The sequence below is a fragment of the Sarcophilus harrisii genome, chromosome 3, assembly GCF_902635505.1.
Source record: "Sarcophilus harrisii chromosome 3, mSarHar1.11, whole genome shotgun sequence".
NCBI classification, from domain to species: domain Eukaryota; kingdom Metazoa; phylum Chordata; class Mammalia; order Dasyuromorphia; family Dasyuridae; genus Sarcophilus; species Sarcophilus harrisii.
The window spans coordinates 240,378,784-240,402,440 of NC_045428.1; the positions used below are offsets into that span (position 1 = coordinate 240,378,784).

Consider the following 23,657-nt stretch of genomic DNA (forward strand, 5'->3'; position numbering starts at 1 on the left):
TAATTCCTTTATTATCTCATTATTACTTATTTTTCACTTTATTGTATATTATGTGTTACTAGTATTTACAATTCATTTTAGTATATAGTTACAGCATAGCTCTTAAATTTATAAACATAATTATGAGAACTCGATTTTTATCATAGTTGACCACAATCAAAGTACGACAAAAAATTTTTAGCAAATCAAGAATTACAGTTTAGTGAGATTGTCAATATCCGTTTTCTATTTTAGTCAGATTTGTTCATTAATATGTCTCCTTAGGTCAGAGAGAGCTGTCAAGGTTTGTTTTACTTCTATAAGTTATTTGATTTTTAAAGTTGTGCTTGTTCAAGTTTTATTACTATGGGGGCAGCTAGATGGCTCAATGGATAGAGCACTGGGCCTGGAGTCAGGAGAACCTGAATTCAAGTCTAACACAATACTGCCTAGCTGTGTGACCCTGGGCAAATCAAAACTTCAACTGCCTTGCCAAAAATAATGAAAATAAAAAGTTTCATTTCTATTTGACAAGTAAGAATTCGTATATCTATAGTACGAACATGCTTTATATACATTGATTCATTTGACATGCAAAATGCTTTGAAAATTTTAGGTGCTATTAATGATGGTGGTGGTGGTGAAGGTGGTGAAGATAATGATAATATTTACATAGCATTTACTATGTGTTTGGCACTGTGCGAAACACTTTATAATTTTTATCTAATTTATCTAATTTGGTCCTCATAGCAACCCTACGAAATGGGTGCTAATATTATCCCCAGTTTACAAATAAAGAAACTGGGGCAAACAAAAATTACAGAGTTACACATGTAGCAAGCAAGAAGAACTCATGTCTGAGGCCAGATTTGACCATGGATCCAATGCTCTACTGTGTCGCCTGTTTGCACTCTTTGGACCATTTATATATATTTTACATATATGTATTTCTTTATTATAACTTTTTATTGACAGAACATATGCATGGATAGTTTTTCAACATTGTCCCTTGCAATTATTCTGTTCCAACTTTTCCCTTCCTTCCCTCCAACCCCTCCCCTAGATGGCAAGTAGTCTCATACATGTTAAACATGTTAAAGAATATCTTAAATATAATATATGTGTACATATTTATACAGTTCTCTTGTTGCACAAGAAAAATCGGATTTAGAAAGGTAAAAATAACCTGGGAAGAAAAAAATGCAAGCAGTTCACATTCATTTCCCAGTGTTCTTTCTTTGGGTGTAGCTAGTTCTGTTCATCACTGATCAATTGGAACTGAATTGGATCTTCTCATTCCGAAGAAATCCACTTCCAATCAGAATTAATCCTTATATTGTATTGTTGTTGAAGTGTATAATAATCTCCTGATTCTGCTCATTTCTTACAGAACACTATTCCATAACATTCACATACCACAGTTTACCCAGCCATTCTCCAGTTAATGATTATCCATTCAATTTCCAGTTTCTAGCCACTACAAAAAGGGCTACCACAAACATTTTTGCAAATACAGGTCCCTTTCCCTTCTTTATGATCTCTTTGGGATCTAAGCCCAGTAGTAACACTGCAGGATCAAAGGATATGCACAGTTTGATAACTTTTTGAGCATAGTTCCAAATTGCTCTCCAGAATGGCTAGATGTATTCACAACTCCACCAACAATGTATCAGTTTTCCCACATCCCCTCCAGCATTCAGCATTATCTTTTCCTGTCATCCTAGCCAATCTGAGAGGTGTGTAGTGGTATCTCAGAGTTGTCTTAATTTGCATTTCTCTGATTAATAATGACTTGGAGCATCTTTTCATATGGCTAGAAATAGGTTCAATTTCTTCATCTGAAAATTGTCTGTTTATATCCTTTGACCATTTATTAATTGGAGAATAGCTTTATTTCTTATAAATTAGAGTCAATTCTCTATATATTTTGGATATGAGGCCTTTATCAGAACCTTTAGATGTTTTCCCACTTTATTGCTTCCCTTCTAATTTTGTCTGCATTAGTTTTGTTTGTACACAAGCTTTTAAACTTGATATCAAAATTTTCCATTTTGTGATCAATAATAATCTAGTTCTTCTTTGGTCACAAATTCCTTCCTCTTCCACAGGTCTGAGAGGTAAACTGTCCTATGTTCTTTTAATTTATTTATAATCTCATTCATTAGCCTAAATCATCAACCCATTTTTATCTTATCTGTGTTAAGTGTGGGTCGGTGCCTAGTTTCTGCCATACTAATTTCCAGTTTTCCCAGCAGATTTTGTCAAATAGTGAATTCTTATCCCAAAAGTTGGGATCTTTGGGTTTGTCAAACATTAAAGTTATTGACTATTTTGTCCTGTGAACCTAACCTATCCACTGATCAACTAGTCTATTTCTTAGCCAATACCAAATGGTTTTGATGACCACTTCTTTATAATATAGTTTTAGATCAGGTGCATCTAGGCCACCTTCATTTTATTTTATTTTTTTCATTAGTTCCATTGATATTCTTGACCTTTTGTTCTTCCATATGAATTTTGTTGTTATTCCTCTAGGTCAGATAATTATATTTTTTGAGACAATCTTATTTACTATAAAAATAATTTTACAGTATAAGAGGATTTTTGTAGTCTTCTTTCATGCCGATTTAAATGATTTTGTAAATATGTTCTATAGTCTTTCTTCTTAAGCAGATTTTAAAAGCAGGATTATTTATTGATTGAATACAATCATCGACATGACTTTTATATAACTAAAGTTAGCATTGTTTAAAAGGGTTTTGATAATCCTAATAATGGCCAAAGAATTCATTCCTACTTATTTCCTTTCTTACATACCCCCAACAGAAAAAAAGAAACTAAAGTTCATTCTGTTGGTTAAAATAAATGGAATATAAATTAATCTTTGTTAAAAAAAAAAAAATCCAAGATATGTCAGTTCTAGGCAGTTTGTTACCTTTCCGCTTGTGTTTTATTCAACATGTAAAGGGGCCCTCTGAACTTGTCTTCTTATGTGTCAGTTTTTTCCATAAACACTAGACCCATATTATTCAGGAGACCCTGAATAAGTCAAGGTTAAAGGCCTCTCTAAACACCACCACCATTCCTGCCACAGCTGACATAACTTGCTAGGTTAGTCTGCACCAGTCTGATAAGTTCTTAGTTCAACTGGAACCCTTGTATATAAACAGACCATCAAATCTTCATGGTGTAGTAGTTTCCGAGAGAAAAAAATGCAGCTTTTTGTCATGTTACTTACTCATGCTCTTCCAATTTTTTTCTCTTTTTCCTTCCTTTCCAAAAGAAACTAGTCTTTTTTTCTTCTGTTCCCTTTCGCTTCCTATGCCCACTCCCATTTGGAAAGGGATTACCCTTCATTCATTCCTTGAGACCAACCTCTCTCTTTTTATGATCCATGAATATTCAAATTTCTGACTGTTGCAGATTCTTTCCTTAGTATGATAGTTCTTCCGTACATGTGACTTTCTTTTGTAATGAGTCAAAATTACTACCCATATGTGGTAAGTCATGACTTTTGATGAACAAACTCCCAAAACTAAATTTTTACTAGATCTTTTGAGATCTTAGTGGTCCTTTTATAATTAGAGTGAATTTTAAAATAATTATATATGTTTGGTTACTCATTTTGTATTTTAGACTTTTAAAAATTAATGGATTTTGGTGCTTAGAGGTTCAAACTAATTTTGGAAACTACATAATATTGTTAAGTTGTCATATGTGATGGAACTTCTGATGCTGATAGTTATCACAAAAGGCTTCTGAGCAAAAAACAATGAAGGATGTTCCAAAGTCTTGTGAAGATTTGTGTAAATAGGGAAGTATGTTAATCATTATTTTGTTATATTCTCCATTTCATTTCAATATTTTAAAAGTCTAAGATTCTTTTTTCTTCTCACACATTTGGTATCTTTTCTTCTTTTAGATACTTAACACCATCACAGTTGGGTTATATGAAGTTCAGGTCTCATTCACATGATCTGATCTGGCTACTTTTTCTCTTCTTTGTTGCTTTTAATTCTATTTCGGATTCTCTAATAAGAACATAAAGATGTCAGCATACATGTGTGGCGGATCCATGTTCCAGATAGTGAAAATAGTTGTCAGAAATCTTAGATTATTCATATTACAAAGGTATAAGATTTCTATTTAGGATAGAAGTCTTCAACAGGTTTATGTAGTGTTAACTTGGAAGATCTTATTGAGTTCTTTGTAGAATATTTCTACTTTTGCCAGTGATGTTGGTACATAAAGTGCAGCCATTTTCATGGTAGTTTTTCAAATACTGACTTTTAAGTACTGTAATATCCCTAGAGATAGTGTCTTACTGCTTCTAAGACTAACTCACAAACCATTTTTCCATTTAGCTGCAACTTACCTCTATTTCCTATTTTTATGGCAACAATGTCAAGATTGATTTCATTCAGCTCCTTTTTAAGTATATTCATTGAGTGCCAGGAAAGGATCTTGTCTTTAGAAGACCAACAGTCAAGTTAATGTTTATAGATTATCTAAAAACCTTGTGATTTTCTCCCCTTTTTAGTCACTATTCCAGTCTTGCTACAGAAGTAGATGGAAACCACATAGGACTGTGTAATTTATGTTTTTATTAAATGGATTGCCATGACCAAATAATTCATTACTAAATAGCTTGCCTACTCGTGTTGTAAAAATGGACTTTTTAGTCTGTGGCTAGGACCATCCTTGAATCTTTTGAACTCTTTTCTTTTAAAAATTATTTTATTTTATTTTATTTTCAAATGAATATCTGCCTCTTTCCCCCCACTTTTCTCCCCCTCCTTAATTAGAAACATTAAGAGGGTGGACCTCCTTACAAAGATGTATAATTAAACAAAACAAATTCCATATTGGCCATGTCAAGAAAAATATGGCTCAGTCTAGTCCATAACCTCTCTATCAAGAGGTAGGCAATAATATATCATTATGAATTCTTTGGAATTGTCCTTGGTTATTGTGTTCATTAGAATTCCCAGGTCTTTCAAAGTTGTTTGCTATTATGATATTGTTGTTAGTATATTATTGTTTTCCTAGTTCTTCTCGTTCATTCTAGATTAGTTCATTCTAATTCATCAAACCATCTCACTCTACATCAAGTCTGCCCAGCATTCTCTGAAACCATCTCCTTTGTCATTTATTATAGCATAATATTTCCGTCACATTGATTTGCCATAACTTTTTCGTCCTTGGAACCTCCTCAAATAAATTCTAGTCCCAATTTCCAAGGCCATAAAATATTATGTTCTGATATTTTCTCATAAGTTTAATAGAAGTTCAGTCTTTCTCATTAGTCAATTTACTTTTGAGACCCCGCTCTATTAATTAAATCAGAAAAATTTAATTTTCTCCTAAGCTTTACTCACCTCTATATATCCAAACTCTAAATCTTTACCTTAGAAGAGCTGCTATAAAAGTTTTTTGTACATAAGGTTCCATTTATTTTTTTTTTTTAAATCTTGTTGGCGGTATAGACTAGTTAATATATCACTGGGTTAAAGAGTATAAAAATTTAATAGCTTTTTTGGCATGGTTCTAAATTTCTTTTCACAATAGCTACATTAGTTCACAGCTCTATCAGCAGAATATTAATGCCCTTTTTCCCCCACCCTGTCCAACAGTAATTTTATTTTTTTGTCAACTTTTCCAAACTGATGGGTGGGAGGTATTAATCTGAGTTCCTTTAAATTGCTTTTCTTTCAATGATTTAAGGCATTTTTTTTTTCATATGAAACATGATAGAACCTATTAGATAGCATCATTAGGGAAAAATTGATTTTTTGTGATTGATATTCTGTAGAGAACATCTTTCCTATTTCATGATTGACAAAGAGATATAAACTTACATAAAATATAGAAGCTATAAGATCCCATTTATTGTTTAAAAAAAAAAAGAAGACGAAGAAGAATGTAACCTTTTATTGCCTTAGTAGGCTTTAGGAATAACTAACCAAGTTCAATGTGTAGCCTGTGTAGAATTTGATTGGTGAGCTGTTTGGTAGACTACACTAAGTAAACAATGACATTAACCCCTACCCAACAGCTTGCTTATTGGACTCATCTTATAAATTCTTGTCCCTGTTTCCAAGACAATCAAATACTATGTTTTGATATTTCCTCATAAGTTTAGTAGAGGTTCAGTCTTTCTCATTAATTAGTGAATTTACTTTGAGACCCCACTGTTATTAATTTTCTTCTAAGCTTTTATTCACCCTGTATATGTCCAGACCTTTCTCATAAGTTTAAATAAACATTAGGATAACTAGTAATTCAGTTTATTAATAATGTAACAAGCAATATAAGACACATCTAAATATTTAAATAATGTATTGAGGTGAGTAAGATCGAAGCCAAGATCACTTGACTTCCAGTTGAGTCCTTCTTAACCTTGCAAATCTTTAGAAACACCTCTAATAGCTTGTTAACTAAAAGACCCTTTTCAGGAATTCTTTCTTTGCAAGACAACAGTTAACAAGGGGGAAAAAAAACTCTGTTAGACAGGTAGGCATCAGTCATTTATTGAGTACTATTTGTTGGGTAATTGTGCTGAGTATTGGGGATTCAGATATCTGTGTGAGATTATGATGGTAAAATACAGAGAGTCAGAAGTGAATTATAGAAAGCAGATGAATCACAGTCACTTTAGGCCTGTCCCCAAACTGTAGGCCCCCAGATAGAACTCACCTTGGAAGAACTGGGCTGGCATGGCATATATTACAGGATGGGAATGCAGCTGAGTCAGGAAGAAATCTGGAAAGTCAGAAGCACATAGGTGTGGGGGGTAATTTTAGTCTTCCTTTTGGTACTCACTAGTTCCTTTCAGGAAAGAAGTTCCTTAGAGCTTTAACCTATTTCATTCATAGTAGCAGGAAAAGTGGTTTTATTAGGATATCTCTGTGATTAAGCAGTCTCTTCAACTGTGAAAGTTAACGTCCTCTGCAGAATAATAGTAAATACTAACTCTCCAGACTTAATTCCATGGGATTACATTCCCTCTTAAAATTGTAGTGAATAGTATGAAATTATAAAAAACAATTGGTCCCAGAGATGTGAGAAGATATCTCTCCATTTTTTTTCTTTTTGCAGAGATTAGGAGCCTATGGGCATGGATCATTGCAATTGACAGATTTTTGAAAATATATCAGTTGGTTTTATTGATTTTTTTTTTTTTTAATCTGGGTTGTATGCTTTGATTTGGTTTTAAATTCTTTGTCGTAGGCATGGCTTTTAAGTATCCATAAACTTTCTGGGAAAGGATTGTAGAAACAGGTATAACTGTTTATTTTAAAATTAATTTCATTGCTGTCTTTTATTTTTACATTGTCATACATTTTCCAGTGTCTTCTTTAAACAAAGGGTTTAATACATTGCTATTTGGTTTACAGGCATACCTTTGTAGTAGTCTCTATTTATACTTGGCAAGATCATTTGCAGTTTAGGCACTCTAAATATAAATCCAAATGTTAAATATTAGGTTTAAATTGAGATAGCATATGTGAAACTGTTAGATTAACCTGCAATCTAATATAAATATGATTCCAAAACTAAAGATAAATTAGTATTTTAAATCCCTTCTGGTGCTTTAGAAAGTGTGAAGAACTTGAAGACAGAGGAATAGAGTTTAAATTGTGCTCCTACCCTTTAGGCCCTCTGAGACCCTGGGAGAAATCATTTTCCTCTCTAAACCTCAGATTCCCTGTCTATAAAAGGAAGAGGTTTGATTAGATGACTTAACAAATTTCTTTTGGAACTAAAACTACAATCCATTTTGATCAAATTATTTAAAAAGTTCTACATAAAACTGTGTGAATACTATGTATAGCTTGCTTCTTTTTAAATATGAAAATCATATTGAAATGTTGATAGTAGAGGCAGAGCCAGGATTTGACCCTAGATCTTTTGACTCCAAATCTAGTTGTCTTTCCACTCTACGTAGTTTGTTATGAATTAACTAGTTTAGAAATTTCAAGCCATTCATATTGGAATTAATTCTTTTTGTTTAGGCACATAATTATAACTTTTATCAAATTCCTTTTCTTCTCTTTTCACTTATATTTAAGAAACAAAAAGCTGAGAAAAAGACTGAAACCATTTCCTTAGTAACTAACTAACTTTAGTAAATTACGTATTTAAAAAAATATATATTTATTTTTTTTTTTTTTAATCTAAGGATTGTGGTTCTATGCCCAGATTTGGGCAGCTAGTTTTTTAATAACTATATTATCCAGGGACATTTTAAAACACATTTTTAAAAAGTTTTATGAACTTAGTTAAACCAGTAATATTCCTTTCCATCTAATGATGACAATTTTACACTTTCACAGTGACCTTCTTTAACACCTTTTTTATAGTCTTAAAGTTAGAAATATCACCTTGAAGTTGTTATGCTACATTTCATCATGACAATCTACCACCCTTATTAGAATACTAGTCTAGAAGGCTATATTTTCTTAGCATAAATCATAGAATATAAAATATTTAGAACCTCTAAGGGTCAACTGCTTCTCAAGTAAGATTTAAATGTCGATGATTTTAAGGCATTGCAATAACTAGTCCTATGCAAACCCGAGGTATATTTTTATGATGCTAGTTTTATTGAATTTTACAATGGATTTTTTAAAAATTCAGTAACCTAGAGCCTGTATTTTCTATAATCTTAGCATTCTATAACTGGATTTCTCTCTGTTACCTTTGTAGGTGCTGGAGATCAAAATTTATTTGCTTCTGTCTATCCTACACTATCTCAACAGCTTCCAAGAGAACCTATGGAATGGAGAAGGTACTTTTTATTTTCTTATTTTTTTAGTACTTAGTGTAATGGGAAAGGATAGTTGGATTTTCAAAATCTGTTATGATAAGCCAGCAAACTAAAGATTAAGCATTTAATTGCTTCTTTGTTTTAAAAATGTCTTAAGTTAATGGGTCAATACAGAAAGTGAACAGGGTACCTTGAGGATAATGTAATACAAATAGAGACTGAAGGATACACTTCAAATTCTTTTTTTTTTTTTTTTTTGGGGGGGGGGGCTGAGGCAGTTGGGGTTAAGTGACTTGTCCAGGGTCTCACAGATAGGAAGTGTTAAGTATTTGAGGACATATTTGAACTTAGGTCCTCCTGACTTAAGGGCTGGTGCTCTATCCACTGTACCACCTACCTAGCTGCCCCCAATTCAAATTCTTAATGATCAGTACTAATGTTCAGAAAATCATCCAGTAAACAAGCATTTATTAAGCATTTACTGTGTCAAAAAAAAATAAAAGGACAGATAGGGTATCTGTGGCCTAAAAGTCATAAGCAGAGCTGTATGTAAAGAATGGTCTGTCTCCTCCCCCCCACTCTCCTGAAATTGAAGGAACTTGCAGTGGGAAAAAGGAACCATAAGGAAATCATTCTCCAATGAATTTTAAGTATTCAAGGCCCCAGGGAACAAGGAAGGTTTTTAAAATGAGTCAATCCTGGTAGTTTAGAGAGTCAGGAGCAGGACCCGGACCCGAGATATTTCTACATTAAACATCTACTTTATGCTGATCCCTGCTGAAAGTTAAAGATATGTACTGTGGTTTACATTATTTTGTTTTTATAGTTTTTTAAAATGTTATTTTTATTGATCTTTGTTTTTACATGAATGGAAAAGCTTTTGTTAAGGACTTACTATTGGTCAGGCCCTTTCTAATAATCTGGTTGATCTCCCAGCTTACTTCAAATCTCCTCACTCCATTCTCTACTCAACCATCAAAGTGATTTTTTTCTGAAGCACTAGTCTATGTCACTTTTTTCTTTAATATTTTCCAGTAGCTCCCTATTACCTCCATGATTCATATATAAAACTCTCTACCTTTTAAAGCCTTTACAACCTGACCCCTTCCTGTCTTTCCTGTCTTGTTATTATTTAACTCCTTTCTGGGTATTCTACAATTTAGTAATACTGGTCTCTTTTCTGTGCTTTGCACAATGTATTCCACCTCCCAACTCCACATATTTATCCTAGCCTTCCTCCATGCCTAGAAAGTACTTACCTTTCCAAACTTCTTAAAACTTACTTCTCCACACATGCATTTCAACCCAGTAATCCCAGCCTCCTGGCTATTCCTGGTATTTTCTCTGACTATTCCCCAGGACTGAAATGTTCCTCGCCCTACTGACCTGCTTGGTTTTCTTTAAATCCGAATTAAAATCCTGTCTTTTATTGGAAGTCTTCCCCAACCCCTCTTAATTCTGGTGCCTTCCTACTTATTCTTTATATAGATTGCTTTGTCTATATTTGTTTGCATGTTGTCTACTACCCCTTGTAGATTGTAAGTTCTTGAGGACAGGAATTGCTTTTTTTTTGTATCCCTGGTACTTAGCATAGTACTTGGCATATAGCTGGTACTTAATAAATATTGATTGATAGTGATGTTCTCCATACTCATTTCTGACTCAGCTTCTTCCTTCAAATCTTAACTCAAATCCTTTCATCTGTAAGATAGTTTTCCTGGTTCCCCCTCTAATGCTAGTGACTTATCTCTAAGATTATCAATTTACTGTTTGTATCTCTTTACTTTTTTTAAATTTTTTTTGCATGTGCTCTCCTCCATTAGCATGTGAGCTCCTTACAGGCAGGTATTCTTTTTGTCTTTTTTGTTATTCTCACTCAGCATTTAGCACAGTTAACTAACTTAACTTTTCGGAGCTTTTATTTCTCCATTTGTAAAATCATCTTGATACTAATAATGTTTCCTTCACAAATTTATGGTGAATAAAACCTTGAGTGTTCCCTCAATCAGTGTAGTTAACCGCCCTATACATGTTTTCTTATCCTATATGCCCATTTCCATTGACACATATATTGTTCATTCTCAAAGATTTCAATAAAATGAGAAAAGTGTGTAAATCAGCAGTTACATGGTTCATGAGATCACAAATTTAGACCTGGAAGCAACATTAGATATTTAGTATAAACTCTTTGAGTCTCAGAAAAATTATGATTTGACCAAGGGAACACAGGTGATAAGTTGCAAAAATAAGATTTGAACCCTGGTCCTCCTAACTCTAAATCCATTTTTCTCTCTTCTGTAACAAAATCTTCTCTTTTTTTTAAGTAATAGTTGTACCCCTTGATTTTTTCCATTTTAAAAAATCTTCCCCTCCTTGCTATATTTTATAATTAATATTTTATTTGACACTTTTGAGATTTTTATCTTGAAAATATATCCTCACTTTGAACTTATCTGTCAACTTATCTTCTTGAGTGTGATTTCTACTTTCTTGTATAGTTCATTGAGAATGGAATTATTAAGAGTCCAAATCTGGTCATTCCTCAGTTACTTATGATCATTAGAGCAAGATTGACAGATGTTTCATATGTTATTTTCCTGCTGGTTCCATTTATGAATGGTCTTGGGATGATGTAACCCAGTTGGTCTTCATTCTATCCTTTCTATAAATTTGTCTCCATTTGTACTACTTTTCCCTATTTTGTGAAGGTTATTGTTTATGTTATTCTCTGTGGTGTACAATCCTTTAGGTAAGTTTACATTCTGAACAAGTGTTGCCTTTGACTTGATCAAATTATTATATCACATGTTGCTGGCTCAGGTTATCTACGCCCTTGGGGCCTCCTCACTGGAAAAATTGCTTTCTGTCAATTAAGATCAGTATCTTTGCCTTTTTTTTTTTTTCCCATTTCCCATTTTTCAGCAGTATTGGTTCATTTGACTAGGTCGATTTGAAGCTATTGTAGTTGGTCACATCTTTTTCTTTTTTTCTCTTTAGTTCATTGAGTTCAATAGCCAGTTATTTCCTTTCTCTCCAGACAGTTTTTGAGATGATAAATTTTACCACATGCATTGCCTTCTGATTCTCTTTTAGGCAATAGTAATCTCTATGAGTGTGTAGTATGGGTTTAAGATTATAAACATATGTAATATTTTACTTCAGTGAAGTGTTTGATTTGAGCATACTCTTAGTTTTAGATTATAATGTACAGAATTTTAGAACTGCTTCAGCTTTTTAAAAACCACAATTATTCCTTTTTTTCTTCTTTGCATCCTCTTTAATCATAATTTATATAGTAATTTATTTTCATTTTTACTTGTTTATAGGTCCTATGGTCGTGCTCCAAAGATGATTCACTTAGAATCTAACTTTGTTCAATTCAAAGAGGAGTTGTTGCCGAAAGAAGGAAACAAAGCCCTTCTTACTTTCCCCTTCCTTCATATTTATTGGACAGAATGCTGTGTAAGTATTCATCAAAAAAGATAGGTGGGAAATGGATTTTTTTTAACTTAGGCATTGAAGGAGTCAGTTTATTGTACATTTATATTCATACTTTCTTTTCATTGTTATTGCTTCCTTCATTCTTAAAAGAACTGTGTTTATGAGCTAATTTTACATTGTTCATTCGTGACTTGTTTTATAGAAAACATTCAATTTCATAGATTTTGCTACTTGAGTAAAAAGATAATTATGTGCAGTGAAAACTTCATGAGCCTTTACCTAATAAAATTACGGCTCCCATTCCTATATATACAATATTTACCTGACTTAAAATGATTTATTAAATTGCTACTAACCGATATTATTGTTTGATTATTTGATCAAAGCACAATACAAAACTCATTTTTTCCCTGTGCTTAACTGATAAAAAAAAACAAAAAACAAAAAAACATTGCAAAGACAATCTCTGTAGTATGTTATACAATGGGCCAACATTGTATTTTCCTTGAAAATCAAGACGTGTTTTACATCTTACTAAGGTAAATAGGGGTGCTGCCAGGGCAAGCTTTCAGAATATAATAATTTACAATCTTCTTTATTCTAGTTATTGTTATTAACTCAGGGAAGGCTATTGATACAATTCATAAGTTAATAAGCATCAACAACCTCAACAACCTTCTCTGAGTAGAAAGACCAAATAAATTGCAAAATTTATGCATTTGATTTTTTTGGATATTTACTTAATAATCTTGTCAGCTTTGGAGAATTTTGATCGTTTACTTTTATGCTTTCCCATTTCTTTGAAGCATATATTAGTTCCTAATTTTGTCTAATATTTTAATTGTTAAAATCTTTTAAATCAAAAACTTTTAGATTAGTCTAAACCTGCTAATTTCTTTTGCCTATCAAAAGGGCAGTTTTGTTATAAACTCTTAAAATATGTAAGTAGTATGTCTTCTCACTGTGTTTTTATTTCTTTAAAAAACAAACTGGGGCAGCTAGCTAGTGCAGTAGATAGAGCACTGGTCTTAAAGTCAGGAGGATCTGAGTTCAAATCCAACCTTTAACACTTAATAGCTGTGTCATCCTGGGCAAGTCACTTAACCCCAATTGCCTGCTCCCCTCTCCACTTCCCCCCTCCATGCACACACCGCTATTTCCAAAGAAAGAGTGACTTTTGATTTTCCTTAATGTGACAATTTAGTAAAGCAAGAAGCAACTTAAAAGTTCTAAATATATTGATAAATGATTCTTGAGTACAAAATATGAGATTAGGTTATTCTTAGATCAACTATTATGCTTTCAAAATTCATATGAATAAATATCATTTGAAAGTCACTGAAGGAATAATGAAATTACAGTAGTTAGTAAATAGTGAAGATGCTAACAAATGAACAACATTTACTTAAGACTTTTATACTTCCTTTTTACTTTAAAAAAAAATGAACTATTATTTTTATGGTTGTGGATCTTTTTACCTATGTATTAGGAAAGGGATCATAATGTAGTGGATAAAAGACTTACCTGGAATGGAAGACCTAGGTACAAGTCCAGTCTCTTATGTAAATGAACTGTGTAACCCTGGGCACATCATTTCTAAGTGTTGCATTAAGGAACACTTAGAAACAGGGGAATACTTAGAAATGGGCTGATTTGCATTGATAGAGGGGATTTCCTCACTTGAAGTACATTCTCTGTCAATGAAATAACTACTCTGAATCCTGTTTCCCTTTCAAAAAAGATAGAGGAATTAAAGCCATTTATAAACAAAGCAACAAAATTGAACCATGACAATTCATACTCTCTCAGTAGAAAGGATTACATAGACTGGGTATCCTTAAATATGTGGGTAGAAACTCTAGAATGTTAGCAAATGTTTGGGTCTAATCTTCAAATCATTTCTTCCCCACTCTTATTTCTGTCTCTTATGGATTTCTGGTTTTTTAAAAGAACACTTTTTAAGTATTGACTTTAAGAATATTGAATAGGGACAGGAATTCTTCATCTTACTCTTGGTTTTCTTCCCTTGTTGGTCTGAGATCAAGTGACAAGCTAACTTACCTTGTAAGTTAATGTATGTAATTAATGTAAGTAATGTATGTAAAATGTATCAGAATTAATCTGTTCAAAGGACTACCATGGGATTCAAGCAGAGTTAGAACTGCCAAAAAAAAGTTCGGTGGCCACAAATAGATGCTTTCTTGTTGTCATTGATTGTCAGAACTTCACTATATTTTGAAAATTTTTGATTTTGAGGGAAAAGTAGTGATTTGACTTTAATGGCAATATTTGCAGTGTATATTTATATTGAAAGTGTTGCTAGTGAACAAGAGAGCATGTAGAGGAATTGGGAATCAGGAACCTCTGATACACATTTGCTTTTTGACTCGTAGAAAAGTAATTTCTCTAGGTAGCATTTTTTTGATTGTGTTCCTTATCAGTAAAACATTTTTCTGTATTTGCCCTCACTATGTATTTGTACATTTTATACATGTACTACTAATACCTATTATATACTATACAGCAGACTCTTTAGAATAGTTTGTGCCTGGAGTAAGGGTATGGGAAGCAGCTAAAGCTGGATAGGTAACAATTGCTGGCTGTTGACTTCCAATGTAGCTCATACTAATATGGGCAAGAAAAAAGGAAGATTGAGGTAGATCGGAGAATAAATACCTGTCCATGTACCTTCTTGAGAAGGAGCAAGTGGTATAACCCACAGTGGGGGCAAACAGGAAGAAATAGAGCAGAAGACATAGGCAATGCTGATTGGAAAAATGCTCATTTGGCTGGGTTGGCTCTCTTTTGTTTGAATATTTTTTTTTTTAGCACACCTCAATGGATTGTCTTATGTGTATCCTTTTTTGGACTAGTGTTTTTAGGGGATTACAAATTGCATAATAGCTGCTGATTTGCACTGGTATAGGAGTTTCCTCGCTGTGAGAATTCTTTAGAGTGATGATATGACAGGATTGGACAATATACGGGTCTTTAAAAATTGCTTTTTTTTGTTGTCTTTGACTAATATATATTTTGGCTTATAGCCTATCATGAAAATGCATACTGTTAAGATAACTGACTGATTTTTTTTTTAATTAAAAATACCATTACTATGGTTCAATGGGCCTATTTTAAGTTAATTTATTCTAGAATTAAAGTGATCATATCAAATTACCTTTACAGTGACTCACAATTTATTTTTTTAGGATACTGAAGTATATAAAGCTACATTAAAAGATGACATCACCAAGTGGCAGAATGTCCTGAAAGCTCACAGTTCTGTGGATTGGTTAATAGTGGTAGTTGAAAGTGATGCCAAGAAAAAAAACAAAACCAACATCCTTCCACGCACATCCATTGTGGACAAAATAAGAAATGATTTTTGTAATAAACAAAGTGACAGGTAAGAATATAATTTTATTTCACTAACAGCCAAATAAATTAGACAACTACTTTATATTTACAAATTTGATGCCTTCATCTCTCAATCTTTGTCTACAGCCTGTAGTATTAAATAAAGTCACCGCTATACAGTTGAATAGTTGATATTATACACACACACACTCTTATCCTCCCTGTAAGTTGGTTTTTTTTGTTTGTTTGTTTGTTTTGTTTTGTTTTTTGCTGCGGGCAATTGGGGTTAAGTGACTTGCCCAGGGTTACATAGCCAGGAAGTGTTAAGTGTCTGAGACCAGATATAAACTCAGGTCCTCCTGACTTAAAGGCTGGTACTCTATCCACTAGCTGCCCCTAATTTTTAAAAATAGTATTTTATTTTTCCAAATACATGCAAAAATAGTTTTCAACATTCACCTTTACAAAACCTTGTGTTCCAAATTTTTCTCCTCTCTCTCTCTCTCTATTTCTCCCTTCTAAGACAGCAGGCAATCCGATATAGGTTAAACTTGTCCTCCCTGAATTCTTAACCTACTGTTATTTAGACTCCACATAGCCACCGAAGTGATTTTCCCAAATCATAGTTCTGACCATATCCCTTTGCTACTTATCAAATTCCTCTAATATTCTTTTGGGCATTTTAAGACTTTACTATCTGGCCCCTTCTACTACTTCTCTACTCTGTTTACATGTTATTTACCTCTATGAATTCTGTGATCTAGCTATAGGCTTTGTTGCTGTTATTCATGCATAACATACCATATACTGTCTCATTGCCTTTTCATTGGCTGTTCCCCAGACTTAGAATGCAGTTACTCTCTATTTTCATCTATTACAATCCCTAAGACAGATTCACTTCATTCGTTTTTCAAGATTCAGATGACGTGTTATTGCCTTCATGAAATTTTCCTGATCTCCACACAACTGTTAGTGATTTCCTGGCCCAAAATACCTTGTGTTTATGTTGTATAATCAATAACATTGCTGTGATGTGTGTTCATACAAACGTACATGCATACATACATATAAGCATGCATATTAATATTCTGTTTTTTCCAATAGAAATATACAAGCTTTGAGAGCAAGAATGATTTTAATATTCATCTTTGTATCTTTAATACCTAACACAGACTGGCTCTTATATATGTCTTGATTGATGACCAAAGCTGTTATAAGGCTAATTTGGTCTTTTTAGAATGAACTGGAAGAAGAAAAAAAAGAGACCACTGTACACAATAGTTTGAAACTCCCTTCTGTGGGAAATGGTTTGCAAAACTTGTAAGTGTTGTCCAAACCATATTAAAAATGTAATTGTAAAAGTTAAGGAGATGAATAAAATTTTAGAAAAATTAGCTATAATAGACCTTTGGAGAAAATTGAAAGTGAATAGAAAAGAAACCTACTTTTTTTCTCAACTGTACATGTCACCTTCATAAAAATTAATTGTATGTTAGGGCATAAAAATCTTACAAACAATCTTTTTGGACTTTTGGACTATGATGTAATAAAAATTAAAATCAGTAAAGGGACTTAGAAGCCTAGTAATAGAAATCTGAATATCTAAACCTAAAGAATGAGTGGGTCAAAGAACAAATCATAGAAATATCCAATAATTTTATTAAAGATCATGATAACAGTGAGACAACATAATCACCAGGATCAAAAATGAAAAAAGATAAATACCACAAATGAAGAGGAAATTAAAGCAATCATTAGGACTTATTTTGCCTAATTATATATGCCAATAAATCTGAGGCTATAAGTGAAATGGATGAAATAGTTGCAAAAATATAAATTGTCTAAATTTGGAGAAAAAGTAGAATGCTTCTCTGTCTTAGAAAAAAGAAATTGAACAGGCTATAAATGAGCTCACTAAAAATGATCACTAGGACTAGATTGATTTAGAAATTAATTCTATCAAACATTTAAATAAAAACTAATTTAAATATTGTATAAACCAGGCCTTCTTAAACCTATTGTCTCTTCACTAAGAAATTTTTATGTGACCCTGGTTTTATATAGATATATAAAATAGATAATGAAATCAAACATTTACTAATAATAAATCATAATTTTGCCATATTCAGTTATGAAATTCCATATAGGGTAAAGCTGGGATATAAATTATTTGAGAAAATACTAAAAGAAGGAATCCCACCAAATTTCTTAATGATTATTGATAGAAAAATTATGAATATAATACTAGCAAGGATATTACAGCAATATATTATAAGAATCCTATAGCATGAGCAGGTGGGATTTATACAAAGAATGCAGGACTAGTTCATTTAGGAAAACTATCCGCATAATTGACCATATCAAAAACAAAAACAACAAAAACCATAATGATTATCTCAATAGGTACAGTAAAAAACTCATTCCTGGTTTCTGTTTTTGTTTTAAACAACTAGAAAGAATTAGAATCAATGTAGCTTTCTTTAAAATGATTATCAGTATCTATCTAAAACTATCAGCAAGTATTAACTATAATAGGGATAAGCCAGAAGCTTTTTCACTAAGATCAAAGGTGAAACAGGGATGTTCATTATCATCACTATTCCTCAATAGTGATGGGGGAGGAAATGTAGTAGACAGTATGGGAAAAAAGGATCACTTTTCACAGATGTTCTGGTGATATACTTTGAGAATCCTAGACATTCAACTGAAAATTTAATTGGCATAATTAACTACTTTAGCAGAATTCTAGAACAAAAACTAAATGCACATAAATCATCAACATTTCTATATATATTACCAGTAAAGTCCAACAGGAAAAAATATGAAGAGAAAATCCATTTAAAATAACTGCAGATAATATGAAATATTTGGGAGCATACCTGCTAAGATAAAGTCGGGAACTATATGAACACAGTTGTAAAATATTTATTCACATAATTAAAGATATTTAAACAATTGGAGAAATATTAATTGTTTATGGGTAGGCCAAGCCAGTATAATAAAAATGACAATTCTTAATTTACTCATTTCAGTGCCACAGAATCCTCCATTTATAGAACTAGAAAAAATAAATTTCTTTTGGAAGAAAAAAAAGTCAAGAATATCAAGGAAATCTATGGGAGAAAAAGTATGAATCAAAGGAATCTAACAGTACCAGATTTTAAATTACATTACAAAATAAGTAGCTTTTAGGAGAAGAAATCAAAACTCTCTAGACCTATTTTTAAAAAATACTCTAAGTCACTAATAATTTAAAAAATGCAAATTGAGGTACCAGTTCATACCTATCAGATAGGCTGATAGAAGGAAAATGACAAATGTTGGCTAGGATGTGAAAGAATGAGGACACTAATCCACTATTAGTGGAATTGTAAACTAGTCGAATTGTTTTGAAAAACAATTTGGAACTATGCTCACAGAGTTATAAATTGTGCATATTCTTTCTCATCAGTACCATTGCTAGTAGAAATCAAGGAAAAGGAGAAAGAACCAAAAATTTCTAAAATTAACTTTTAAAAAATATATACTATTTTTAATCTTAGAATTGTTTCAAAAAATAATTTCTTTTAATATAATGTTAGTTTAAGGTTTTTCAAGTTAGTATCCATTTCAACCCTTCCATTGGGCTCATTGGGTTTGTCACCAGTGATTTGGAAGTAGTTGCATAGACACATCTTGGACTTTTTTTTATCCTTTTTGTGTTATTGCTTATGGATTTATATTAATTTAATTTAATATTTATTTATCACTTCAATTTATCTTTAATCATTTATTTATTTAATTTTTATCTAATTAGTTTTGTGTTGAATATTAATATTTAATATTAATTAAATTATATATTATATGTAAATTACATATATATGTTAATTTAAGAAAATTCTAACTTTTATTTAAAATTGTAAGTTCAGCATTAAATATCAAAATTTGTTGTCTTATGTATAACAGTAAAAAATTAAATTGTCTAGAAATTGTGGTAAGTTCTTTTTATTTTTTTTTTATTATAGCTTTTTATTGACAAAACATATGCATGGGTAATTTTTCAGGATTGACCCTTGCAAAAACTTCTGTTCCCACTTTTCCCCTCCTTTCCTCCACCCTCTCCCCTAGATGGCAGGTACTTCCATACTTGTTAATATGTTAATGTATATGTTAAATACAATATACGTATACATATTTATAAAGTTGTCTTGCTACACAAGAAAATGGATTTAGAAAGAAGGTAAAAATAACCTGGGAAGAAAAACAAATATGCAAGCAAATGTAACAGAAAGAGTGTAAATGTTTTGTTGTGGTCCACACTCATTTCCCAGTGTTCTTTCGCTGGGTATAGCTAGTTCTGTTCATCACTAATCAGTTGGAACTGATTTGGATCCTCTCATTGTCGAAGATAGGCACTTCCATCAGAATTGAACCTCATATAGTATTGTTGTTGAAGTGTATAATGATCTCCTGATTCTGCTCATTTCACTTGCCATCAGCTCATGTAAGTCTCTCCAAGGCTCTCTATATTCATTTTACTGCTCATTTCTTACAGAACAATAATATTTCATAACATTCAAATACCACAGAAATTGTGGTAAATTCTACTGACTTTAAGGGGGTAACGATTTTTAAACTTTGTTATTCTTTATCTAAAATGATCTCTTCTCATCTTTGTAGGTGTGTGGTTCTCTGTGACCCTTTGAAGGATTCTTCTCGTACTCAGGAATCCTGGAATGCCTTCCTGACCAAACTCAGGACTTTGCTTCTTATGTCTTTTACCAAAAACTTAGGCAAGTTTGAAGATGATATGAGAACTTTGAGAGAGAAGAGAACTGAACCAGGATGGAGCTTTTGTGAATATTTCATGGTTCAGGTACTTGATCAGACACTGAATGAACTTTTTGTTGTTGTTTGATTCCCCTGAAAAGTATTACTTGTATTAGTTTTTTTCCTTTTTAAAACCAGAGATTAGTACTAAGAGTAGCAAGAATAGTAGACCTACTTATTTCTTATCTTTGTAAAACAAGATCAGAGACAGTTTTTTAGGTAGCTGTATCCTTAGTTCCTTTTTTGCTCCACTGCTTACATCCTAGTATTACTATGAAACAACTATGAAATCAGTTATATTGGTGTTTTGGTGTGTCTTATTTGATTCTCAGGGGCCTTTTAGTAATTAAATACACTATGGAAATCTAAGTCATCTGACTTCAACTCTTCTGCCTACTCTTTTCAAAGTACTACACAGCTACCCACTATTAAGACATTCTAATTCTTTTAAAATGTCTAAACAGAAATATGTTTAAGATGATCATACTTGTATAATTTAATATCATACTGCTTCATGTCTTGGAGGAGGAGGCAAGGGAAAAAGGAAGAAAAAAATTTAGAACTCAAAATGTTACAAAAATGAATGTTAAAAACTATATTTACATGTGATTGGGAAAATAAAATACAATTGAATTTTTAAAAATATGTCTCATTAACCATGGTATCACTAAAATGTAGACAGTGGATTAAGAAATTATAGTTTCCTATCAAAATGAGCCTAAAATAAAACCAACTTTCCATTTCCAATAATTAATCATATATAGCTCTCTTGTGATTCAAATGCAAGTGCTATATAAATGCTTGCTATGATTATCATTCACTATTATGGCTATTATTTTTTTCTACCATTAGTACTCATTAGATTTAGTGTTAACATAATTGTTTTAGGTTTAAATCATGTGAATCCTGGAAAGGAGTGACACATAGTTCATTGTATTTTTGCTAACTTCAGTTGTCCTTTTCCTCTAAGCAAAATGATTTGATTACATAAACTGATTTAATAATGGGGATAGGAAGTTAATATGTGCTAGATTGCAATTTGAAAGGCTAGGTCCTGCTCTATGGGTTCTACAGTTTAGATCTAGAAGAAATTTACGCTCATTTTAAAAGAATGATAAGCTTTTTGCTTTCACTTGTGAAGAGAAAAATTGTTTATGTTCTCACCATAATTTCTTGATTAAAAAGACAAATTTACTAGTTGGAATTACTTTGCATGAACTTGCTCCACTTCCATTAGTCACATGATAGCAACATATTGGAAATGGATGATTTTGATTAATTTTAGACTATCTGATTAGAAACTCTAATTTCTTAATCCTCTGTTCACATTTTAGTGGCACCATAATTGATATGACACATTTTAAAAGAATTAGAATATCTTAATAGTAGGTAGCAATGTGGTATTTTGGAAAGAGCCTGCATAAGATTTGAAACAGATGACCTAGATTTAAATTCCAATTCTAACATTTATTTTCTTTGTAACCTCTCACAGGCACAAGAATAAGTCACATAAACTCTCTTGAGCTTACCTCAGTGTTTATCTTTTATAAAATGAAAGTTGGATTAGGTGACTTGAGATAGAGGTCCCTTACAACTCTTAAATCTTATTGCCCCAGTGTATCGAAGCTCATTTAGGTTGAGTTTCTTCTTAATCTTTTAAGGTGAATTAAGTTTGCTAGTGAATTCACATTTTTAGATTAATTGATGCCTTTTGTTTTCATATTATTCTTCATTCTCTGCCTCTCCCTCAGTTCCCTTACTGAGTATCCAGGATTAAAAAATTTTTAAATAGTCAAACAAAATCAGGATTGAATTTAGATTTTAAAGATATTATTTATTGATCTCATGGTAACTATGCCCTATCGGACATCAATTATAAGAAAAATTACTACAAAACTCTGGATTTTTTAAAAAATTAAAAATTATTACACACTCCTAATATTCAGATAACATGATTATGTCACATTTTGTTTTCTTTTTTCAGGGGCCACGATTGAAAATTACCTGTCACTTATATTATTTTTTTTTTCTGTTTATGTTGTTAAGTCTTATGTGTATTGTTTTTTAGTTTTGCTTACTTCATTTTCCCCCTCCATTATTTCTAATGCCTTTCTCTTTATCTTAATTCTTTATATTTATCATTTCTCATGTCATAGTATCCCCATTTGTTTAACCATTCCTCAGTGATGAGTGCCTACTTTATTTACATAAAAAATGCCCCTATGAACACTTATCACACCTGAAATGTGTCATTGATTTCCTTGGAGGATGTTCCTAGCAGTGAAATCTCTGGATCATTTTTGTCATTTTAAAGCATAATTACAAATTAATTTCTGAAATAGTTGGATCACTTTACATTTCTAACAATATTATTTCAATGTGCCTGTCTTTTTCTGACACATACCGTTTTCCATCATTTGATTGGAGATAAACATAGTATTATTTGTATTTACACAGTCTTTCAAAAGACCATTAATGCTTTGCCATTCTTCTAATAACTGATGACTTATCTTTTGGAGAATGTCTTTGTCTTAAATATGAATGTTTAATACCTATATATCCCATATGCAACCTTTATCATAGATAGTTTTTATTGTAAAAAATTCCATTATCCTACCTGAATTGTTTATGGTTTTTTCCCCCATTGCAAAAAATTCTTCAATTTCATGAAATCTTACGTACTTATTTTATCTTTTTTTTACCTATCTTTTCTTGATTAAGAATTCTTGTCAGGATTGTTAAAAATACTAACATTTTCTTCATATTCTTATGATGTGATTTTTTTTTTTAATATTTGAAAAATATAAAACTCTTTATGGTTACTTCAAACTATATGTATGTATCTTCTATGTGTCTATATGCTTGAACAACAGGTGACACAGTGGTTAGAGTGCCCAGCCTGGAATCAAGTAGACTTCTCTTCCTGCATTCAAATCTGGCTACAGAAACTAGCCATGTGACCCTGGGCAAGTGATTTAATACTATTTGCCTCAGTTTCCTTATCTGAAAATAATTAGGTAAAGAAGGAATTAGCAAAACCATTCCAATATCTTTGCCAAGAAAATTCCAAATGGTACCATAGTCAGACAAGACTGAAAAACAACAACTTGGCACATACACACAAGTCTGTTTTCTTCTATTTGGCACAGGAACCATTTTTGGCTTTCTCTTTATGTTCTCAGCAAATAGTGCCTAATCCACAGTGTTTTGACTGATTGATTTAAATCTGATATCCATTTAAAATTTCTTATAGTATATGGTATGTAAGATGCTTTGGTTCTAAGAAATCAGGGAGCTTTTTTTT

General features: G+C 31.9%; 1 protein-coding gene across 5 annotated transcripts in view; it reads left to right on the top strand.

Annotated features, from left to right (window-relative positions):
• Positions 1–23,657, top strand: part of TRAPPC10 (trafficking protein particle complex 10) — a 106,725-nt gene that overhangs the window by 24,281 nt on the left and 58,787 nt on the right. For all 5 annotated transcript variants that reach the window (XM_031959287.1, XM_031959283.1, XM_031959284.1 and 2 more), the window contains 4 exons: positions 8,689–8,770; positions 12,076–12,211; positions 15,397–15,593; positions 20,204–20,399. In XM_031959287.1, coding sequence (XP_031815147.1) covers positions 8,689–8,770; positions 12,076–12,211; positions 15,397–15,593; positions 20,204–20,399 — 611 coding nt within the window. The remainder of the gene's footprint in view (positions 1–8,688; positions 8,771–12,075; positions 12,212–15,396; positions 15,594–20,203; positions 20,400–23,657) is intronic.